Raw genomic sequence first — 18,895 nt, forward strand, 5'->3', positions numbered from 1 at the left:
AGGGTCAGAAGGGTATATTTCTAGGGCCACAGTCACAAGACAGTTCCATGTCCCTTACTTGCTTCAGTGGCCATCTTCTCCACCATACTCTGAGCTCTTCTAGCATAGGCAGACTGCCTATTCTTTTCTAGGCCCAGCAGTGCTGTGTATAGAATAGGTGCTCAATACACAACAGCTTAATGAATAAGTAAGGCAGGAAACTAGAAGCCAGTGCAACTTATAAAGTTTTTCTTTTGAAAGCAAATAAAACATTCAATTCCAAACATTTCTTCCCCTTTAATACCCATAATAATTAAGGCAATTAAAAATTTTAGTAATTCAATTTTTCATTTTAGTGGGGACAGCTGACCTATATACTTGCAAAATGATACAACTAATATTGAAATTTTTTTTAAAAGTTTTTTTTTTTTATTTACAGAGAGAGGGAGAGACTGGGAGAAAGGTCTTCCAACTGCTAACGGTTCACTCCCCAAATGGTTGCAATGGCCGGAGCTGGGCTGACCTGAGGCCAGGAGTTTCTTCCCCATGTCCTATGTGGGTGCAGGGGCCCAAGCACTTGGGCCATCTTCTACTACTTTCCCAGGCCATAAGCAGAGAGCTGGATGGGAAGACGAACAGCCAGGACTAGAACCGGCGCCCATATGGGATGCCAGCACAGCAGGCGGAGGCTTAGCCTACTACACCACAGCGCCAGCCTGTGGTATTGAAATTTGAAGGCCGGCGCTGCAGCTCAATAGGCTAATCCTCCACCTAGCAGCGCCGGCACACCGGGTTCTAGTCCTGGTCGGGGCGCCGGATTCTGTCCCGGTTGCTCCTCTTCCAGGCCAGCTCTCTGCTGTGGTCAGGGAGTGCAGTGGAGGATGGCCCAAGTACTTGGGCCCTGCACTCCATGGGAGACCAGGAGAAGCACCTGGCTCCTGCCTTTGGATCAGCGCGGTGCGCCGGCTGCAGCGCACCAGCCGTGGCGGCCATTGGAGGGTGAACCAACGGCAAAAAGGAAGACCTTTCTGTCTCTCTCTCTCTATCCACTCTGCCTGTCAAAAAAAAAAATTTTTTTTGTAATCCATAAGCCATACTTTGGAAATTTATATTCATTAAATAAAAGTTTAAAAAAAGGAATTTGAGAGATGGACATAAGCAAACATTTCAAAAGGTGATGGAAAATGGATTTAAAAGACAGGTGCAAAAATATTGAAATCCATGCAAAGAAAAGATTAAATTTGTTCATCTAGCACAGTGGAAGGGAATATAATTACTTTTTTCAACAGCTAGGTTTACTCACATAATAGACTATTTGTTGCTCTAAGATTATAAGACTGTTCAACCTTTTTTTTAGTATTAAAATGTTCTTCCTTTTGTGAAGAGGGGATAGCAAATGATGACAGCTAAAAAAATTTCTTTAGTTGGTTAAAAAATAGTGTTGTATGTGAATCCCTAAAATGCTATGCATCCACAAAATCCCTATATGTATAAAGACTTTCTAATACTCATTTTAGGGAAGAAGAGCATTCAACATTTTTTTTGTATACATCTTGATGATACCTTTTCAAACTCTTTTTCTGACTTGTAATAGGATATTTACATAGTGATGCTAAGTCTCAGTATCATGCTCTGAAGCTTGCATCTGAACTATTTTTGGCTTTTTTTGTTCAACCTATCAGGAAATATTCATATGGCAACATTATCTTCAGTTGAAAGAACCATGCCCCAAGAGACTATAAGTGCTCAGTCAGAAGTCAGTAAAAGGGGTAGATGTTTGGTACAGTGGGTAAGGCACTGCTGGGGATGCCCACATCTTATACTGGAGTGCCTACATTTGGGTCCCATTCCAGCTTCCTACTAATGTGCACCCTGGGAAGCAACAGGTGATGGCTCTATTACATGGGCTACCACCATCCACGTGGAAGATCTGGATGGAGTTCTGGGCTCCTGGATTCAGCTTTTCCCAATCCCAGCTGTGTGGGCATTTGGGGAGTGAACCAGTGGATGGAAAATCTCTGTTTTTCTCTCTTTTAAATAATGTGAAAATAATGGGGAAAAAAACCCCAAGAAGTCAGCAAAAGCCAAGCTGCCTCAAAGAGTTGATATCCAGTTCAGAAAACAAACAATGGACCAGTCACACTGGCACCCAGACCTTAAGATGAAGAAACTGTGACTGGTTATAAAGCCAGTGGCTAACAACTCATTCTGTCAGGTAGAACATAGAAGAGTGAAAAAGTCAAAGTAAAGTGCAGGATTCGGCTGAGGGGAGAGGTATGTAGACGGATGTAGAGGGTTGGGGCAGAAGGGGAGAGAGGAAGGAAGGAAGAGTGGATGTAGAGAACACAGAACTGACAAGAAGAAAAAGATGATAGCATAGGAGTGAAGCAAGGCAAACGATGGGTAGGTAATTAACCAGAAAGCCCAGAATATTCCAAGACCATGATGGATTAACAAGGATATGACTATGGCTTCCCAGCTTCTTACTTACATGTTGAAAACAAATGCAGTAGAGAATGTATAAACACATATAGATGAACTCTCAGCAGTGTTCATTTTAGAACTCAAAAACATTTTAAAGGCATATGACTGGTGCATTATAATTTAGTGGTCTAAAATCTTGTTTTTTGTTTGCTATAAAATCAAATCATTTAACAAGAGTCTATTTTTTTGCATTCCTCGATTTACTGAAACCATACAAAAAATAAAGCCATATTTAACAAGTGTTGGTGACCAACTTTTAATAATACATATTTAATTTTCAGAAACATATGCTAACCATCAACAACATGATCAGGGTATCATTGCCCCAGATGTTATTTCATTGGTACATTATATTGATATTTACAAAGTTTTTCAAATTCAACAACACAAAACAAAACAGCTTAATTTTTAAAAACTACAATGCTTTAAAAAAATGTAAACAGTTTATTTTTACATTATTGTAAAAAAGAAGACTCACTCCTTAATGTGGCTTAATTTTAACTGAGCAAAGCCTGGTGCTCATGGATAAAGAAGGAAAAGAATTCTTTACATAGAAACATTGTGCTCCAGTGTGGCAAAGAAAAAAAAATTATATATACACATACAAAGAAAAGAATCTTAAGTCCACAATTTAGACCACAAAAAAATCTTGTCCCCAAATTGAGAAATTTATAAAAACCATTTACACATGGTTATTGACCTATTGAAAACCTATATAATATTTTTAAAACAATAACTCAGTCAAAAGATACCACTTTTCTTAAAAAATGAAATTTTGTGCAAAAGAAATTGTTTAAGCTAGAAATAAGACTATCCCCCTTAGTAAGAGGCCAAAAGAGCCACTGAAATAATTTAACTCTGTTAGACTTAGTGCATGTAACCAAAAGGCACACACATGTGATTAATATATTAATATCTTTTCATGCAGAAAACTGTGCATGTTTATAATTATATAATAAAAACACAAATATAACAAAACATAAAGCCTACTGTTTGGCAATGTTAATCTAGACACAATCCTTTCTAGTCTAGCAGTCCAGAGTCTCCTAGATCAGTAACACTGCCTCTCAAAAAAAATATATTATATTTGAACAATTTTCAATAAAAATTCAAAAAAGGATGTTAGTCTGAAACACTATATTATTTTTTCCTGGTTCTGATACATATAGAAACTTACTGATATGTTTATGTAAATCTCATTTCAAATTAAGATACATTTTTCCTTTTGTTAATAAACACTTTGATTGCTCCAGTGAAGTCAGCAGAGAGAAGAACTTCTGTGTTATCTGTCTTCATAGTACCTTAAAAACATTTACAAAAATAGATTTAATTAATTTTAAAGGAGTATGAAGCCTGCTGCCACAAATGCCAGATGCCCATGACCCTCTAGCTTGGGGAGGTAGATCATGTCACCATCTTTTCAGGTTCTTTTCCAGTTCACTCCCATAACCTTTTCATCCTGCAGGACCTCTCCTCTCTGAGCTCACTTTCACTTACCTTGAGTAAGCTGCTTTTTCCTTGCCTTGAGGGAACAACAGTCCCTTGGGGCCTGGATGTCTGGGTTGACGCTCAGGCAGCCTAGGTCTCTAAGTCATCTAATGCTTCATTTCATGGCAAGAGGCTAGCGTGTTATTCAGCCCCAGGACTGGAATGCTGGCAGAATGGGATCAGCTGGCTAAGTCCATTGCTAACAGGGTTCTCTAACGAGGTTGACAGCAAGGTTCATTGTACAGCAGACATACTGAAACTGCCATGAAATAAAGTTATACAGGTTTACTCTCTGAATGCTGACAGCACCTTTCTGGTCCATATTGAAGAGCTATCTATGTAGCTATGGTAAATGGCAAAAAATGCTCACTTCTTACATTCGCCAGTTATGTGAAAACATTTAACAAATTCAATGTTAAGCCGGCGCCGTGGCTCAATAGGCTAATCCTCCACCTTGCGGCGCCGGCACACCGGGTTCTAGTCCCGGTCGGGGCGCCGGATTCTGTCCCGGTTGCCCCTCTTCCAGGCCAGCTCTCTGCTATGGCCAGGGAGTGCAGTGGAGGATGGCCCAGGTGCTTGGGCCCTGCACCCCATGGGAGACCAGGAAAAAGCACCTGGATCCTGGCTCCTGCCATCGGATCAGCGCGGTGCGCCGGCTGCAGCGGCGGCCATTGGAGGGTGAACCAACGGCAAGGGAAGACCTTTCTCTCTCTGTCTCTCTCTCTCACTGTCCACTCTGCCTATCAAAAATAAAAAAAAATAAAATAAAAAAAAATTCAATGTTAATTAACTTTACTATACATAGGTAAAAGTGTAGATTTAAGGACTGATTAATATGGAAGAGATTAAGCTAAACCTCAGCTGGAAAGTTTTGTACAGAATGAGACAGGCAAAACAGTTTTACTTAGATGTGGTAAAAACATCTTCTAAGCCTTTGAATATTCCTCACCATCATTTATCTCAAAGTAGTGCTGTGTGGCAGTAATGGAAGCAAAGGACATCAAAATATGAGAAAGGCTTTATAACATACAATAAAGAATACGATAATGATGTCTACTACATGTCAGCCATTTTGCTAGACATTTTATACATGTTATCTTTAATTCTCAGTCCAACTCTGTAAATTGGGTTATCATTATTTTACACATGACAAAAATTGAGGCTTAAATTGTCAAATATGTCAGGAACAAAGAGAGAAGGCAATTGGTGATATTTTATGATCCCATACCCTGGATCTATAAGTTTATTCTTAGGTTACACCTACATAATGACAAAAATCTGAGCATAATCCATTAAAATATGTGCCTCTTAAAAAAGGACTCAGTGAATTAACTGAACCTTGTACTTTTTTGAGAAGCTAAAAACAACATGCATTGCACTTTTTACTTCTCAAATTATTTCAAAAGCTAGAATTTCCTTTGGAATATGTAGGATAAGTACATAGAGGATATAAAGGTATGACTAGTAAGAAGATAGAAATTCTAAGCTGGATTTGATTCTGAGAAGAAAAAGAAAGCAAAAACCAATATATCCAACTAGGTATTCAGTAAAATTTTTATGATTCTGACTTGGTTTATTTTTTAATATTTTTAAAAAAGATTTATTTATTTGAAAGGCAGAGTTACAGAGTCAGAGTGATCTTCCATCTGCTGGTTCACTCCCCATACAGCTGCAATGGCCAGAGCTGAGCCGATCCAAAGCCAGGGGCCAGGAGTTTCTTCTGGGTCTCCCATGTGGGTTGCAGGGGCCCAAGCACTTGGGCCATCTTCTACTGCTTTCCCAGGCCATAAGCAGAGAGCTGGGACAGAAGTGGAGCAGCTGGGTCTTGAACCAGTGCCCATATGGGATGCTGGCACTGCAGGTGGAGGCTTTACCTGCTGTGCCACAGCACCAGCCCCTACTTTATAATCTTGTAATTAAAAATGCTAGACTAGGGGCTGGTGCTGTGGCATAGTAGGTTAAGCATCCTCCTGTGGCACTGGCATCCCATATGGGATCTGGTTTGAGTCCTGCCTGCTCCACTTCCGATCCAGCTCCCTGCTGATGGCCTGGGAAAGCAGTGGAAAATGGCCCAAGTGCTTGGGCCCCTGCAACCCACATGGGAGACCCAGAAGAAGCTCCTGGCTTCAGGTTGGCCCAGCTCTGGCCATTCTGGCCATATGGGGAGTAAACCAGCAAATGGAAGACCTCTATGTTTCTCTCTCTCTGTTTGTTATTCTGCCTCTCAAGTTAATAAATACAACTTTAAAAAAAGTGCTAGGATGAAGTTCATCCTCATTATCAAAACTTTTCTTCACAGACAGAAGGAACAGTATATCCTGAGGAGGGGATATTATAAATACTACTGCAAGGGGAAATACCCGAGATTCAATTAAAGTACTTGAGAACTTGATTCAATTTTTTAAATTTGCACCCTTTGTACACTGTAGCTAGTGTGACTTTATGACCCCCTAAAAGGCCTGGTGGTGGTCTGCAGGGTTAGAACATATATTAAGTAAGCTATTCTGCAACTGATTTTTAATAATACAAACTTATTGTCACTGACAACTGGTTCAAATTTGTGTCTTGGGGCTGGCACTGTGGTATAGTAGGCTAAGCCACTGCCTGTAATTCCAGCATCCTTTATGAGTGCTGGTTCATGTCCTGACTAGTCTTCTTCTGATCCAGCTCTCTGCTATGGCCTGGGAAAGCAGTAGAAGATGGCCCAAGTGTTTGGGCCCCAGCACCCGTGAGGGAGACACGGAAGAAGCTCCTGGCTTCAGATGGGCCCAGCTCCAGCCACTGCAGCCATTTGGGGAATGAACCAGCAGATGGAAGACCTTTCTGTCTCTCCCTCTCTCTGTTACTCTACCTCTCAAATAAATAAATAAATAAATAAAACTTTAAAAAAATTGCATCTTACCACTTTCAAGGATTAAAAGGTACCATTTTTATGTTAATTGATTGGAAGTCAACACTACTCTTTTTCCAGTTTCTTTTCACTACTTAATATAAGCATTTTATGTAACTCAAATTACACTTCATTCTGAAAGCATATGCTACAAATGGCAAGAAGTCACAGAATCATAGTTAGCTATCTAGAGAAGTTATAAATCTGTGTCAAATAGAAAAAAACTCTGCTTTCAATTGGGTTTAATTCATTTAGTCACCAAATGATTAAGTAAACAAGCACTGTGCTAGGCACTGGCAATATAACAGGAAGTCCTCCTAGAGATTATAGTCTAGTAGGAGAAACAGATAAAGAAGTTTGTATTTGTATATCTTGTTTGCATTTCCTTAAAGAGAATGACTGCCCATGAAAAATTATGACCTTCCAAGTTCTAGGTGAATTTAAGAGAGGTAAAATTTGCAAAAACATATGTAACTGATTTGTTCAGAAATGGGTATCTGACAATCATTATGTTGCAAATAAATATTCTTTATACTCCCGTGGAAGCCTCAGCATACTCAATACCAGGTTAATGAGGCTACTAAGTAATGACTAGAAAAAGTGTAAGACAAATTAAATGAATACCTACCAGAGGATGTGGTATCCAAACCTTCAGAATCTTCACCTTTATTGTTTCCTTCTGATTTTTCAGATTGCACATCCAAAGATAACATCAGACTTGGGTTTGGAGCAAAGATGGCTGATGTCACAACTGCATTATGTGCTGGGAAAAAAAATTTACTTCAGGATAATTGAAAAATCTGATGCTGGGACTGGCGCAATGGGTTTAGCCGCTAACTGCATGGGTGCCAGTTTGTGTCCTGGCTGCTCCACTTCAGATCCAACTCCCTGTTAATTAATGTGCCTGGGAGAGCCAAGGAGGAGGGTACAAGTGTTTGGGCCCCTGCACACATGTGGGAGACCTGGAAGAAGCTCTGGGTTTCTGGCTTTGGCCTGGCCCAGCCCCAGCCATTGTGGCCATTTGGGAAGTGAACCACTGGATGGAAGGTCTCTATCTCTCCCTCACCCTCTCCCTCTCCTTCTGTAACTCTGCCTTTCAAATAAACAAAGCCAAATACAAAGCTAAAGTGGTTATAACTGCTAAACTACGTCTCTAAAATAATGCTAATGCATGTTTACTCTAGTACATCTCTACTTTAACTTTATTCACTTGTAAGACACAAAAAAACAAGGCATTTACTTACCTTTAATACCTTCCCAGAAATCATTTCGATCTCTTCTGACTGAAGTGAATTTGCTTAGGTCATGGTAAGTACTCCAGATATAAACATACTTATCTTCTGAACCGCTAACAAGGTAAGTGAAATCATGGCTAAATTTAAGGAAGAGATGAAATAAAAATGAAAACTTTTATTTTTTTCTTAGGTTTCTTGTTCTCAGTGCTTCCTACTTTAAAATACCTAAAACAACACCTGAGGGAACTTGTTGACATGTAGACTCCCAATCTCATTCTAGAGGTTCTGAATGTGGTAGGTTTGATGTGGGACCCAGGCATTCATAGTATTTTCATATGAACTGGAGGTAACTGTGATTGATGCAGGTCAATCCACACTTAAACAAACCAAGGCTTAAAGAATGAAAGAGAGAAGTGGAGTACTTTACCAATTGAATTACTAGTTAATTAAAGGATAATTCAAATTCAATCCCATCAAGGTGGCATGTACCAATGCCATCTCACTAGTCCCAGTGATCAATTTCTGTTCACAATTGATCATAATGATAGGACTAAGAACCAAAGGGATCACATAAACAAGACTAGTGTCTGCAAATACTAGCTGATAGAATAAAAAAGGGAGAGAACGATCCAACATGGCAAGTGAGATACACAGCAGACCCATAGAATGGCAGATGTCCTAAACAGCACTCTGGCCTCAGAATCAGCCCTTAAGGCATGCGGATCCGGCTGAAAAGCCCATGAGAGTATTTCAGGCATGGAAAGCCAAGACACTCTGGGGAAAAAAAAAAAAAACCTAAATGAAAGATCTCCACGAGTGAGATCCCAGTGGAAAGAACAGGTCATCAAAGAAGGAGGTACCTTTCTCTGAAGGGAGGAGAGAACTTCCACTTTGACCATGGCCTTGTCTAACAATTATCAGAGTCAGTGAACTCAGGGGGCTTCCATAGCCTTGGCAGCTCATGACAAGAGCCTCGGGTGATTACTGAGGCCATAAACAAGAGTGTCAATTTGTTAAGTCAGCAACAGGAGTCACTGTGCACTTACTCCTCATGTAGGATCTTTGTCCTTAGTGTGCTGTACATTGAGATTTAATGCTATAACTAGTACTCAAACAGTATTTTTCACTTTATGTTTCTGTGTGGGAGCAAACTGTTGAAATCTTTACTTAATGTATGCTAAACTGATCTTCTATATATAAAGAGAATTGAAAATGAATCCTCATGTGAATGGAAGGGGAGAGGGAGTGGGAAAGGGGAGGGTTGCGGGTGGGAGGGACGTTATGGGGGGGAAGCCATTGTAATCCATAAGCTGTACTTTGGAAATTTATATTCATTAAATAAAAGTTAAAAAAAAAACAAAAAGAATGGATAAGAAAAGAGCTAAAAGGACAAGGACTAGAAAAAAATGAAGACAGGCAGGTAACCCTATTTCAGGAAATCCTACGGACTCCAGATTTTAAAAGTTCAAGTAATAATGATATGTAAAGGTGTGAATACCATAGACTTTCCTTAGCATGTCAAAATATTTTCTTAGTTCAGATACCTAAAATGATCAAGACAATGTGTGGAGGGGTAGGTAAGCTTCCTCTCTTAAAAGTTGACAATAAATGTACAAAAGCAAAAATTATGGAGCTTAGAGTCTTTTAAACCTGGCTCTGTAACCATGATTTGTCAATCCCTTAATTGTTTCAGTCTTGGTTCTTCATCTACAGAACAGGGGTAATGCTAAATCTATTTCCTGTACAGGTGGGCAAGTTAAGTACTGCATGATGATGAGGTGAGATGCTGGTTATAACAGTACAAAGAAACTAAAACCTCATATAAATGTAAGTTATAGTTCAATGTAAAAACAGGAGTACAGGAGAAATGTTCCGATCTCTTTTTGGGACTTTCTCATGGCTAATTTACCTGAAACTTGCTTTGATCTGGCTGCTGCTGTTGACATAACCCTTGTACTTCATGGAAAGTGATAAATCTCTCAGATCATATAATCTGATTCTGGAGTCATTTGAGGTTACCAGTATCTAAAAATAAATAAAAGTTAAAAATACCTTTTAATCTAAATTAAGGTATAATCAAGAAAGGGTGTTACACACACACACACACACAAATCTACTTTAAAACTAGAAAACGCAATATTGCATAGGAAAGGGAATGCATTATTTGCCAAGATATTAAAACTTACTTTTCAGAGTCTACACATAATGTAGAGGAGAGAGATGGTTTTGAAAACTTTAGTACCTTATTTTCTCCAGGTAAAGGTTCAATGCCAGTAATTTTTCTTCCAACCTTGTTGCGCCCTCTAGTAGATCGAACATGTATTTGTGTATGGTATTTCAAATGCTAAAAAGAAACCATAAATCCAAGATATCAGAATCAGAAGAAACTTCAAATATCATCTAATCCAACACTGAGAGACATACCATTTGTCCCAATGTACAGATAAGGAGAGGGAATAAATGACTTATCTGAAACCACAAAAGTGTTTTTATTAAGGATTCAAGTACATACTTACATAAGACAATCATTTACCTCTGTATCATAGAAAATACATCTACCATCGTATGTCCCAATCACTGCATATTTGCCATTCTGACAGAAATTTGCAGCTGTGATCAATTTTGTCTGACCATCTACTTCATTCCACAAAGCCACTTTTTTGTCAGGTATGTTCCAAAGGCGGAGCTTTCCATCTAATGATCCACTGAGAAAATATCTATCATCCTAGAAAGGTGGCAAAAGAGAAAGTGCTCTTTTACCACATCAAGAAAAACTCATTTGCAAAGTAAAACATTAAATGTATTCAAAATAATGTTTTAAAATGTAGATTTCATCTTATAAACATTATACTTCAAGTAAGCCTTATTTTATGCACTAAAAACCAGTACAACAACTTGAAACCTCAAGCATATTTTGGGGGGGGGGGGGAGAAAAGGATGTTCTAGTCACTTTATCATATCCTTAAACTGGTTTTCCCAAGGAATGGATATTAACAGATAATGTGTTTCAGTGTACATGGCATGAAAAAATGACCTAAATGAAAGATCTCTATGAGTGAGATCCCAGTGGAAAGAAGGGGCCATCAAAGAAAGAGGTACCTTCCTCTGAAGGGAGGAGAGAACTTCCACTTTGATTATGGCCTTGTCTAAATAAGTGGGGTTTGTGAACTCAGGGGGCTTCCATAGCCTTGGCAGCTCATGACAAGAGCCTCGGGTGATTACTGACGTCATAAATAAGAGTGTCAATTGTTAAATCAACAACGGGAGTCACTGTGCACTTGCTCCCCATGTAGGACCTCTGTCCTTAATGAGTTGTACTATGAGAATTAACAGTAAAACTACTACTCAAACAGTACTTCATACTTTGTGCGTCTCTGTGGGTGCAAACTGTTGAAATCTTTACTTAGTATAGAGTTGATCTTCTGTATATAAAGATAATTAAAATGAATCTTTTTTTAAAGATTTATTTTTTATTTATTTGAAAGAGTTACAGAGAGAGGCAGAGACAGAGAGAGAGGTCTTCCATCCACTGGTTCACTCCCCAAATGGCCGCAATGGCTGGACCTGCACCAATCCAAAGCCAGGAGCCAGGAGCTTCTATAAGGTCTCCCACATGGGTGCAGGGGCCCAAGGACTTGGGCCATCTTCTACTGCTTTCCCAGGGCATAGCAGAGAGCTGGATCGGAAGAGGAGCAGCCAGGACTAGAACCAGTACCCATATGGTATGCCGGTGCTTCAGACCAGGCCTTTAACCCACTGCGCCACAGCGCCGGCCTCTAAAAATGAATCTCAATGAAGAATGGGATGGGAGAGGGAGTAGGAGATGGGATGGTTTGTGGGTGGGAGGGTGGTTATGGGAGTAAGAACTGCTATAATCCAAAAGTTGTACTTTTGGCCAGCGCCGCAGCTTACTAGGCTAATCCTCCACCTGTGGCGTGAGCACCCTGGGTTCTAGTCCCGGTTGGGGCGCCAGATTCTGTCCCGGTTGCCCCTCTTCCAGGCCAGCTCTCTGCTGTGGCCCGGGAAGGCAGTGGAGGATGGCCCAAGTGCTTGGGCCATGCACCCACATGGGAGACCAGGAGGAGGCACCTGGCTCCTGGCTTCGGATCAGTTCAGCGCGCCGTCTGTAGTGGCCATTTGGGGGGGTGAACCAACAGAAGGAAGATCTTTCTGTGTCTCTCTCTCTCTCTCACTGTCTAACTTTGCCTGTCAAAAAAAAAAGTTGTACTTTCAAAATTTTATATTTATTAAATAAAAGTCTTCTCTTAAAAAAAAAAAACAGTGTATATGGCATGGAAAAAGGTTCTGTGATCAAACAAGTTTGAGAAATTCTGGGTAACATAAAATGACACCGGATTCTCAGTTAACCTGCATGCTGAACCCACAAAAGGGGGGAAAATTAGGTAGTGTTTTCCAACTCATTTAACTACGAACTTTTTTGATACAAGATAGGTAAGGAGTCTGATAGGAACATCTTAACAAGGCTGACAACTTCAAGGAACATGCTCTGGGAAACACTCTGCTATATTTAACATACCTTCCTCTAGGATACATGTAACACTTGCATAAAAGAGTAACACCATTTAGTAGGCCTACAGAACAGTCATTTTTCTGAAACTCTAGCACCAGGTTAGCAAGGAATCCCCTCACTATTCAGTATCATTCAGAGATACTCAATCTTGTGCAACTTGGCCCCACAAGGGACATCTTGCAATGTTTGCTGATATTTTTGGCTGTCAGAACTGAGGACCGGATGGGATGCTGGCAGCATCTAGTGGGTAGAGGCCATGCATGCTGCTAAATGCCCTCTAAAGCCTAGCAGAGGCTTCACTCCCCCTAAAACAAAGTATGTAGTGTCCCAAAGTCTGCTTTAAACTAAACCAGTCCTACTATAAGCTAGTCTACATTTTGGCAACAAAAGAATTAAGGATGAAACAACTGGGACACAGAAACAAGAAAGAGATTTTCTTTGCTGCTCAATAGTGTTATTCCTAGTCTGAAGGCTGTTAAGGACAATCAATAAGTGAAGGGCCTTTTTAGGGCTATCACACTCTACTCAGTGTCTATGAGGGGACGTCCAAAAGTTTGCTGAAAATGCATGTTATGAAAAAAACTACATGGATTCTGAAATTTTTTGCAGAAAAACAAACATCTTTTATCTCATTTTCCCATGAAATTTTTGAAGTATTCTCATATCAGCAGAACAGCTGAACAAGTACAAAATAGTTTGTCTTAGTCTCCTAACTTGGAATTTTATTTATATGCATAGATACATTCCTCTCTCTCTCTCTGTGTGTATGTGTGTGTGTGTGTTCATGTCTACAAATGTATTTCCTTTGTTATTTCTTTTATATCTTTGCTACCACCCTTCCAGGTAACATAAGAAAGCCATGCTGCAATGAAAATATCAATACCACCCCATCTTTCCCTTGCCCCTCTCAAAAACTCTCCAGGACAGTAGAGCTTTTAGAAGTAGGGCTTTTCAGTATCCAAAATAAAATCAAATAAAAGTATAAAAACTAGTGATTGAAGAGAAACCTTAATAATAAAATACTACTTAGTTAACTATTATAACCAAGTATCTTCTATTGTGATACGTTATGGCTAGAATAGGTGTGGAGAGAGGGACTCTGTTCACAGCTGCTGACAGGAGTAAACCCACCCATTTGCTGCATCTATGGAGGACAGGATGGAGTTGTTATTCAGAAAGAAGTCTCTCACAGCTTTATGGTCAAAACTGTTAGGCATTAACACAGATCAACGATTTCTAATTTTCAAAAGTTCTTAATCAAGTCTTCTGCAAATTTAAGATTACTACTGCCTGCCTAGGGAGGGAAATTCTATTGAGGGGAAAAATTAGTCTTCTCTGTTAATTTTGGGGAAAAGAGGAACAGAGGAATAAATGTGAATATGAGTGAAAATGTTGCCTTAAAAAACAATGGGTGTTAAACATAGGGACGAGGATATAATAAGAAATGTTATCACACACTAATATAGGTTCAGTTTGAGTCTGGCTTATTTTAATATAACCAACATGTGCTTTCCCTTGTGTTTACAGTAGCAAAAAACTAAAATTAATTTAGCTTTAAGCACTTGCTAAAGCCAGAAGCCTGAAGCTTCTTCCAGGTCTCCCACGTGGATGCAGGGGCCCAAGGACTTGGGCCATCCTTCGCTGCTTTCCCAGGCCATAGCAGGGAGCTGGATTGGAAGAGGAGCAGCCGGGACTTGAACCAGCACCCATATGGAATGCTGGTACCGCAGGTGGTGGCTTTACCTGCTACACCATACTGCTGGCATCAGCTTTAAGCATTTGGTGGCTTTATCCTATAGAAGCACATGATAGGTCTCCCATTCCATAACAGTAGACTTTTCTCCTTTGGTTGAAATCATATGCAGGGGCTGGCGCTGTGGCATAGTGGGTTAAGCCACTACCTGCAGTACTGGCAGCCCATATGGGCACTGGTTTGAGACCCGGCTGCTCCACTTCCAATCCAGCTCTCTGCTATGGCCTGGGAAAGCAGCGGAGGATGGCCCAAGTCCTTGGGTCCCCAGAACCAGTGTGGGAGACCTGGAAGAACCTCCTGACTCGGGATTGGCACAGCTCTGGCCGTTGCGGCCACTTGGGGAGTGAACCAGCACTTGGAAAACCTCTCTCTCTGCCTCTCCTTCTCTCTAACTCTGACTTTCAAATAAATAAATAAAATATTTAAAAAAATCATATGGAATGCTTTCTGTCCAGGGAAAAGATATTAAAGAATTTTCTATACTAAAAATATATATAAGAGGAGATATCAATGCTTATTAACAATGTTTCCAGACATTAAGTTATAAATTTACTATTGGGGTGCTTCAAAAAGCTCATAGAAAATTTGAAGCTCCTTTGTGTATCTTATAATGAATTGCTTCTTTTTTTGAAAGTAAGTAGACTTTTTTGTGTAAGTAGACTTACACAGAGACAGACAGAGATTTGCTATGAACTAGTTCACTCTCCAAGTGGCAACAAAGGCTGGGCCAGGCCAAAGCCAGGAGGCTGGAATTCCATTGACATCTCCCAAATAGATGGCAGGGGCCCAACCACTTGAGCCATCTTCTGCTGCCTTCCCAGGCACATTAGCAGGGAGCTGGATTAGAAGTGGAGCAGCCAGTACTCAAACCAGCACTCATACAGCACTCATATGGGACGAGTGGTGGCTTAAGCCACTGTGCTACCACAACACTGGCCCTTCTTTTCCTCTTTTAATCTCTTCCTCCTTGTCTTTTCATTCCTCAACTCTCACACAAATCCTGGTATATGTTTCCCCTTTTTCATTTATCTACCTGCTGTTTGCTCCTCTTCCTCCTCCTCTAATATTTCATATTTTTAATGATTATTTCTTTATACTTTGCATGTCTTATTGAAGATTTGGGATGATTCTTTACTGTTTTATTTATTTATTTTAATTTTTTATTTATTTGACAGGTAGGGTTATAGACAGCGAGAGAAAGAGACAGAGAGAAAGGTTTTCCTTCCGTTGGTTCACTCCCCAAATGGCCGCTATGGCTGCTGTGCCGATCCAAAGCCAGGAGCCAGGTGCTTCCTCCTGGTCTCCCATGGGGTGCAGGGGCCCAAGCACTTGGGCCATCCTCCACTGCCCTCCTGGGCCACAGCAGAGAGCTGGACTGGAAGAGGAGCAACCGAGACTAGAACCCGGCGCCCATATGGAATGCCAGTGCTGCAAGGTAGAGGATTAACCAAGTGAGCCACGGCGCCAGCCCCTATTTATTTTAATTTGACAGGCAGAGTTAGACAGTGAGAGTGAGAGACAGAGAGAAAGGTCTTTCTTCCATTGGTTCACCCCCCCCCCCCCAAATGGCCGCTACGGCTGGTGCTGTGCCGATCCAAAGCCAGGAGCCAGGTGCTTCCTCCTGGTCTCCCATGCGGGTGCAGGGGCCCAAGCACTTGGGCCATCCTCCACTGTCTTCCCGGGCCACAGCAGAGAGTTGGACTGGAAGAGGAGCAACCGGGACTAGAACCCGGTGCCCATATGGGATGCTGGCACCGCAGGCAGAGGGTTAACCAAGTGAAACACAGAGCTGGCCCTTACTGTTATATTTAGAATATAACATTCCCAATTCTTCTAATGCAGATTAGCAAGATATTTATTTCATTTTTAAAGCAAAATGGAATACTAAATTAAGTTGCTTTTAACTGTGTGGCTATTAATAAATTTTTGCCTGTAGTCCAATGGTCCTCCAGAGAAAAAAAGGTAACCCCAAGCTTCCTTTTAGCATAACAAGAAAATGTATAGTTACTTACTCTGGGATGGAAAGCTATGGCAGTGACAAAATCTATGTGTTGGAAGCAGCAAAGGCATTCTCTTCTAGAAATGTGCCATAACCTGACTGTTTTATCCATTGAAGAGGAAAGCAGAAAGTAGTTCTGTGGATAAAATTACATTGGTTACTTTGTTACCATATGAACACAAAACTACTTACACAGCAAAAGTGAACTGAGTTTTGTGAACTTCAACAGTTTTGTTGTTACACGCAGCATCAAAAAGAACAAAAGATTATCCAATCACTTGGATGATCCCATTTTTTCCAAACAGTTAAATACCATCTTTCATTAATCCTAAGACCTTTCACATTACCTGTTTTGAAATTCAGATGAATCTTATGATCCTTGTCCAAATAAATCTGCCAGGGTTCAACAGAGGACTAAGGTGCACTTTAGTTATTGTAGCCTGTACATGTTGGAACTTAGTTATGAATAGGAAGCACCTATTCATTTGATTGTCATTTCAGTTCAGCTACTTTTCACATTGATAACACTGGTGAATATTAACTCACATAATCCTAATTGTTACTTAAAATGTCTTCAAAAAGATCACCATAAAATGCAGCATGGAAATGAAAATTATTGTGCACCTGTCACAACCATGGCAAGAAAATTATTAGAATAGAAACAGGCAAATCTCTCAGAACAAAGCATAGAATTTTCAAAGAGTGTAGTGTAATTGATTTAGGCATTGTGATTACCCCATTACCCAGGAACCAAACATTTATCTGTCAAAAGCTTCCAGCTGGCATAAGCTTATTAATTTCTTAACACAACCTAGTTAAGGGGGAGAACTATGAGTTAAACTGAATGAGGAAACTCAAATGGGACTGCAGTATTCTTTGGTATGTCTGAAGGTGCTAAAAAATCAAAATAATGATGGCATTTATTGAGTACTTCCAACATACTAAGCATTGTTCTTAACATTAGATAGAAATCCTATAAGGTAGGTATATTGCTATCCCCTTTGACCAATGTGCACAGTGAAGCACAGAGGTTAAATAACTTGCCTATGATTCTACAGCTCATTAGTGGCAGAGGTAGGATTCAAAGCCAGGCAGTTTGGCTTTAGCTCCAGACTCTAACCACTACACTGTTCTGTAGAATGCTTAAGTAGAACATATGCTATGAAAAGCAACAAGATGCTTTTTCTTTTGCTAAAAGTGACTAAAAACCTTTACTTTTTGATTATAAGAAGATTAAGCACAAAGACTGATCTGGGTATATAACTGTACTGATATATAGTACACATATGTGCTATTTTGGGTTATTCAAAAAAGTATACATTTTATGTAGTATACCTGTTTTAAAACAGTCTACTTTAAAAAGAATCTAATAAAAATGATTTTTATTTTCAAGATCCACTTAGTTCCAGAAAAGTTTTAAAGAATACATGTGGTTTGCTTCCATGTTAGTAACTATATAAAAATTAAACATATGGCCTACTGTTCATGAAAACTACCTTTCTTCAGTTCTTGCTTTAAGCATATGAAAGAGATATGAAGATATCCCTAAAACATTAAGTGAAGGTGCTGAAGACATATTAAGACTTTTCCTATTATGTCAAGCAGTTTCTGTTTAATAAGCACTTACTAAATAAATGAAATTAAATACCTTTCTTAAACTAAGCATTGATCTTGGAAGTTAAAAGAAATTAGATTCAAATCTAAGTTCTACTCATAATGAGTTTTGTGATTTTAGAAGGGACATAGAGCCCAGTCTCTTTATCAATACAATAAAAGATCATCTACCTCATGGGTCTGTTACTGTAATAATTACCAAAGTAATTCTTGTTACCTGGCACAAAATATGTTTTCACAAATAGAAAATCTGCCATAAACACTGATGGTGCTAGATGCTGAAGAGAAATAATAGTAAAATAATATATATTTGGTATATGTGAGGGGCTTAGAATCTTGCTGCATACAGGATCTAGAAATGTACATAGGTAAAGTCAAGTAAAAATGAAAACCTTAAAAAAGTATATAGATACATAGGTGATAAAGAATTTCAGTGAAACATCAATATATGCTTTAGTTGTCAGATATGACCTTATCAAGTTGATAGGATACTAGAAACACAAAAAAAGGAATACTTTTTGTTTAGGTATAGAAGAGAGTTGAAAGCACTCTACATGTGGGGCTGGAACACCTAAATGTTATTGCCTCCTTTTGGCTGGGGTGAGGTGTTGGGGATGTGAGGATAAGCCCTTAGGGACCATTCGTATTTAGGGCATAATCCCATTCAAATAACTCAATTAGACTGGTACTTTTCAAAACTACTTGTGGTGAACAATTGTTTTTGTTTTTAAGAATTTTCCAGTGAGTCATGGGCTGGAACTATTATAAAATATAGGAAACAATCATTAGAAAAAATGAGGTGAAAAATAAAAGGCATTTAAAGTAGCATCCTCATTTGTATTATTATATAAAACACAAGTCCAGGTTTTAAAAAGATTAGAAAAAAATAGGCATTTAATTACTCTGAAAAACTTCCATAAAC

At 39.5% G+C, this 18,895-nt stretch overlaps 1 protein-coding gene across 1 annotated transcript in view; it reads right to left on the reverse strand.

Moving 5' to 3' along the window:
- Window positions 1-2,694: 2,694 nt before the first annotated feature.
- Window positions 2,695-18,895, reverse strand: part of WDR44 (WD repeat domain 44) — a 97,830-nt gene continuing 81,629 nt past the window's right edge. The window contains exons 14-20 of the mRNA XM_002720254.5: window positions 16,373-16,495; window positions 10,610-10,801; window positions 10,319-10,420; window positions 9,986-10,101; window positions 8,086-8,213; window positions 7,470-7,604; window positions 2,695-3,764 (exon numbers count right to left, since the gene is read on the reverse strand). Of these exons, the coding sequence (XP_002720300.1) occupies window positions 3,670-3,764; window positions 7,470-7,604; window positions 8,086-8,213; window positions 9,986-10,101; window positions 10,319-10,420; window positions 10,610-10,801; window positions 16,373-16,495 (891 nt within the window). The 3' untranslated portion in view covers window positions 2,695-3,669. The remainder of the gene's footprint in view (window positions 3,765-7,469; window positions 7,605-8,085; window positions 8,214-9,985; window positions 10,102-10,318; window positions 10,421-10,609; window positions 10,802-16,372; window positions 16,496-18,895) is intronic.

The sequence above is a fragment of the Oryctolagus cuniculus genome, chromosome X (genome assembly GCF_964237555.1).
Source record: "Oryctolagus cuniculus chromosome X, mOryCun1.1, whole genome shotgun sequence".
NCBI lineage: Eukaryota > Metazoa > Chordata > Mammalia > Lagomorpha > Leporidae > Oryctolagus > Oryctolagus cuniculus.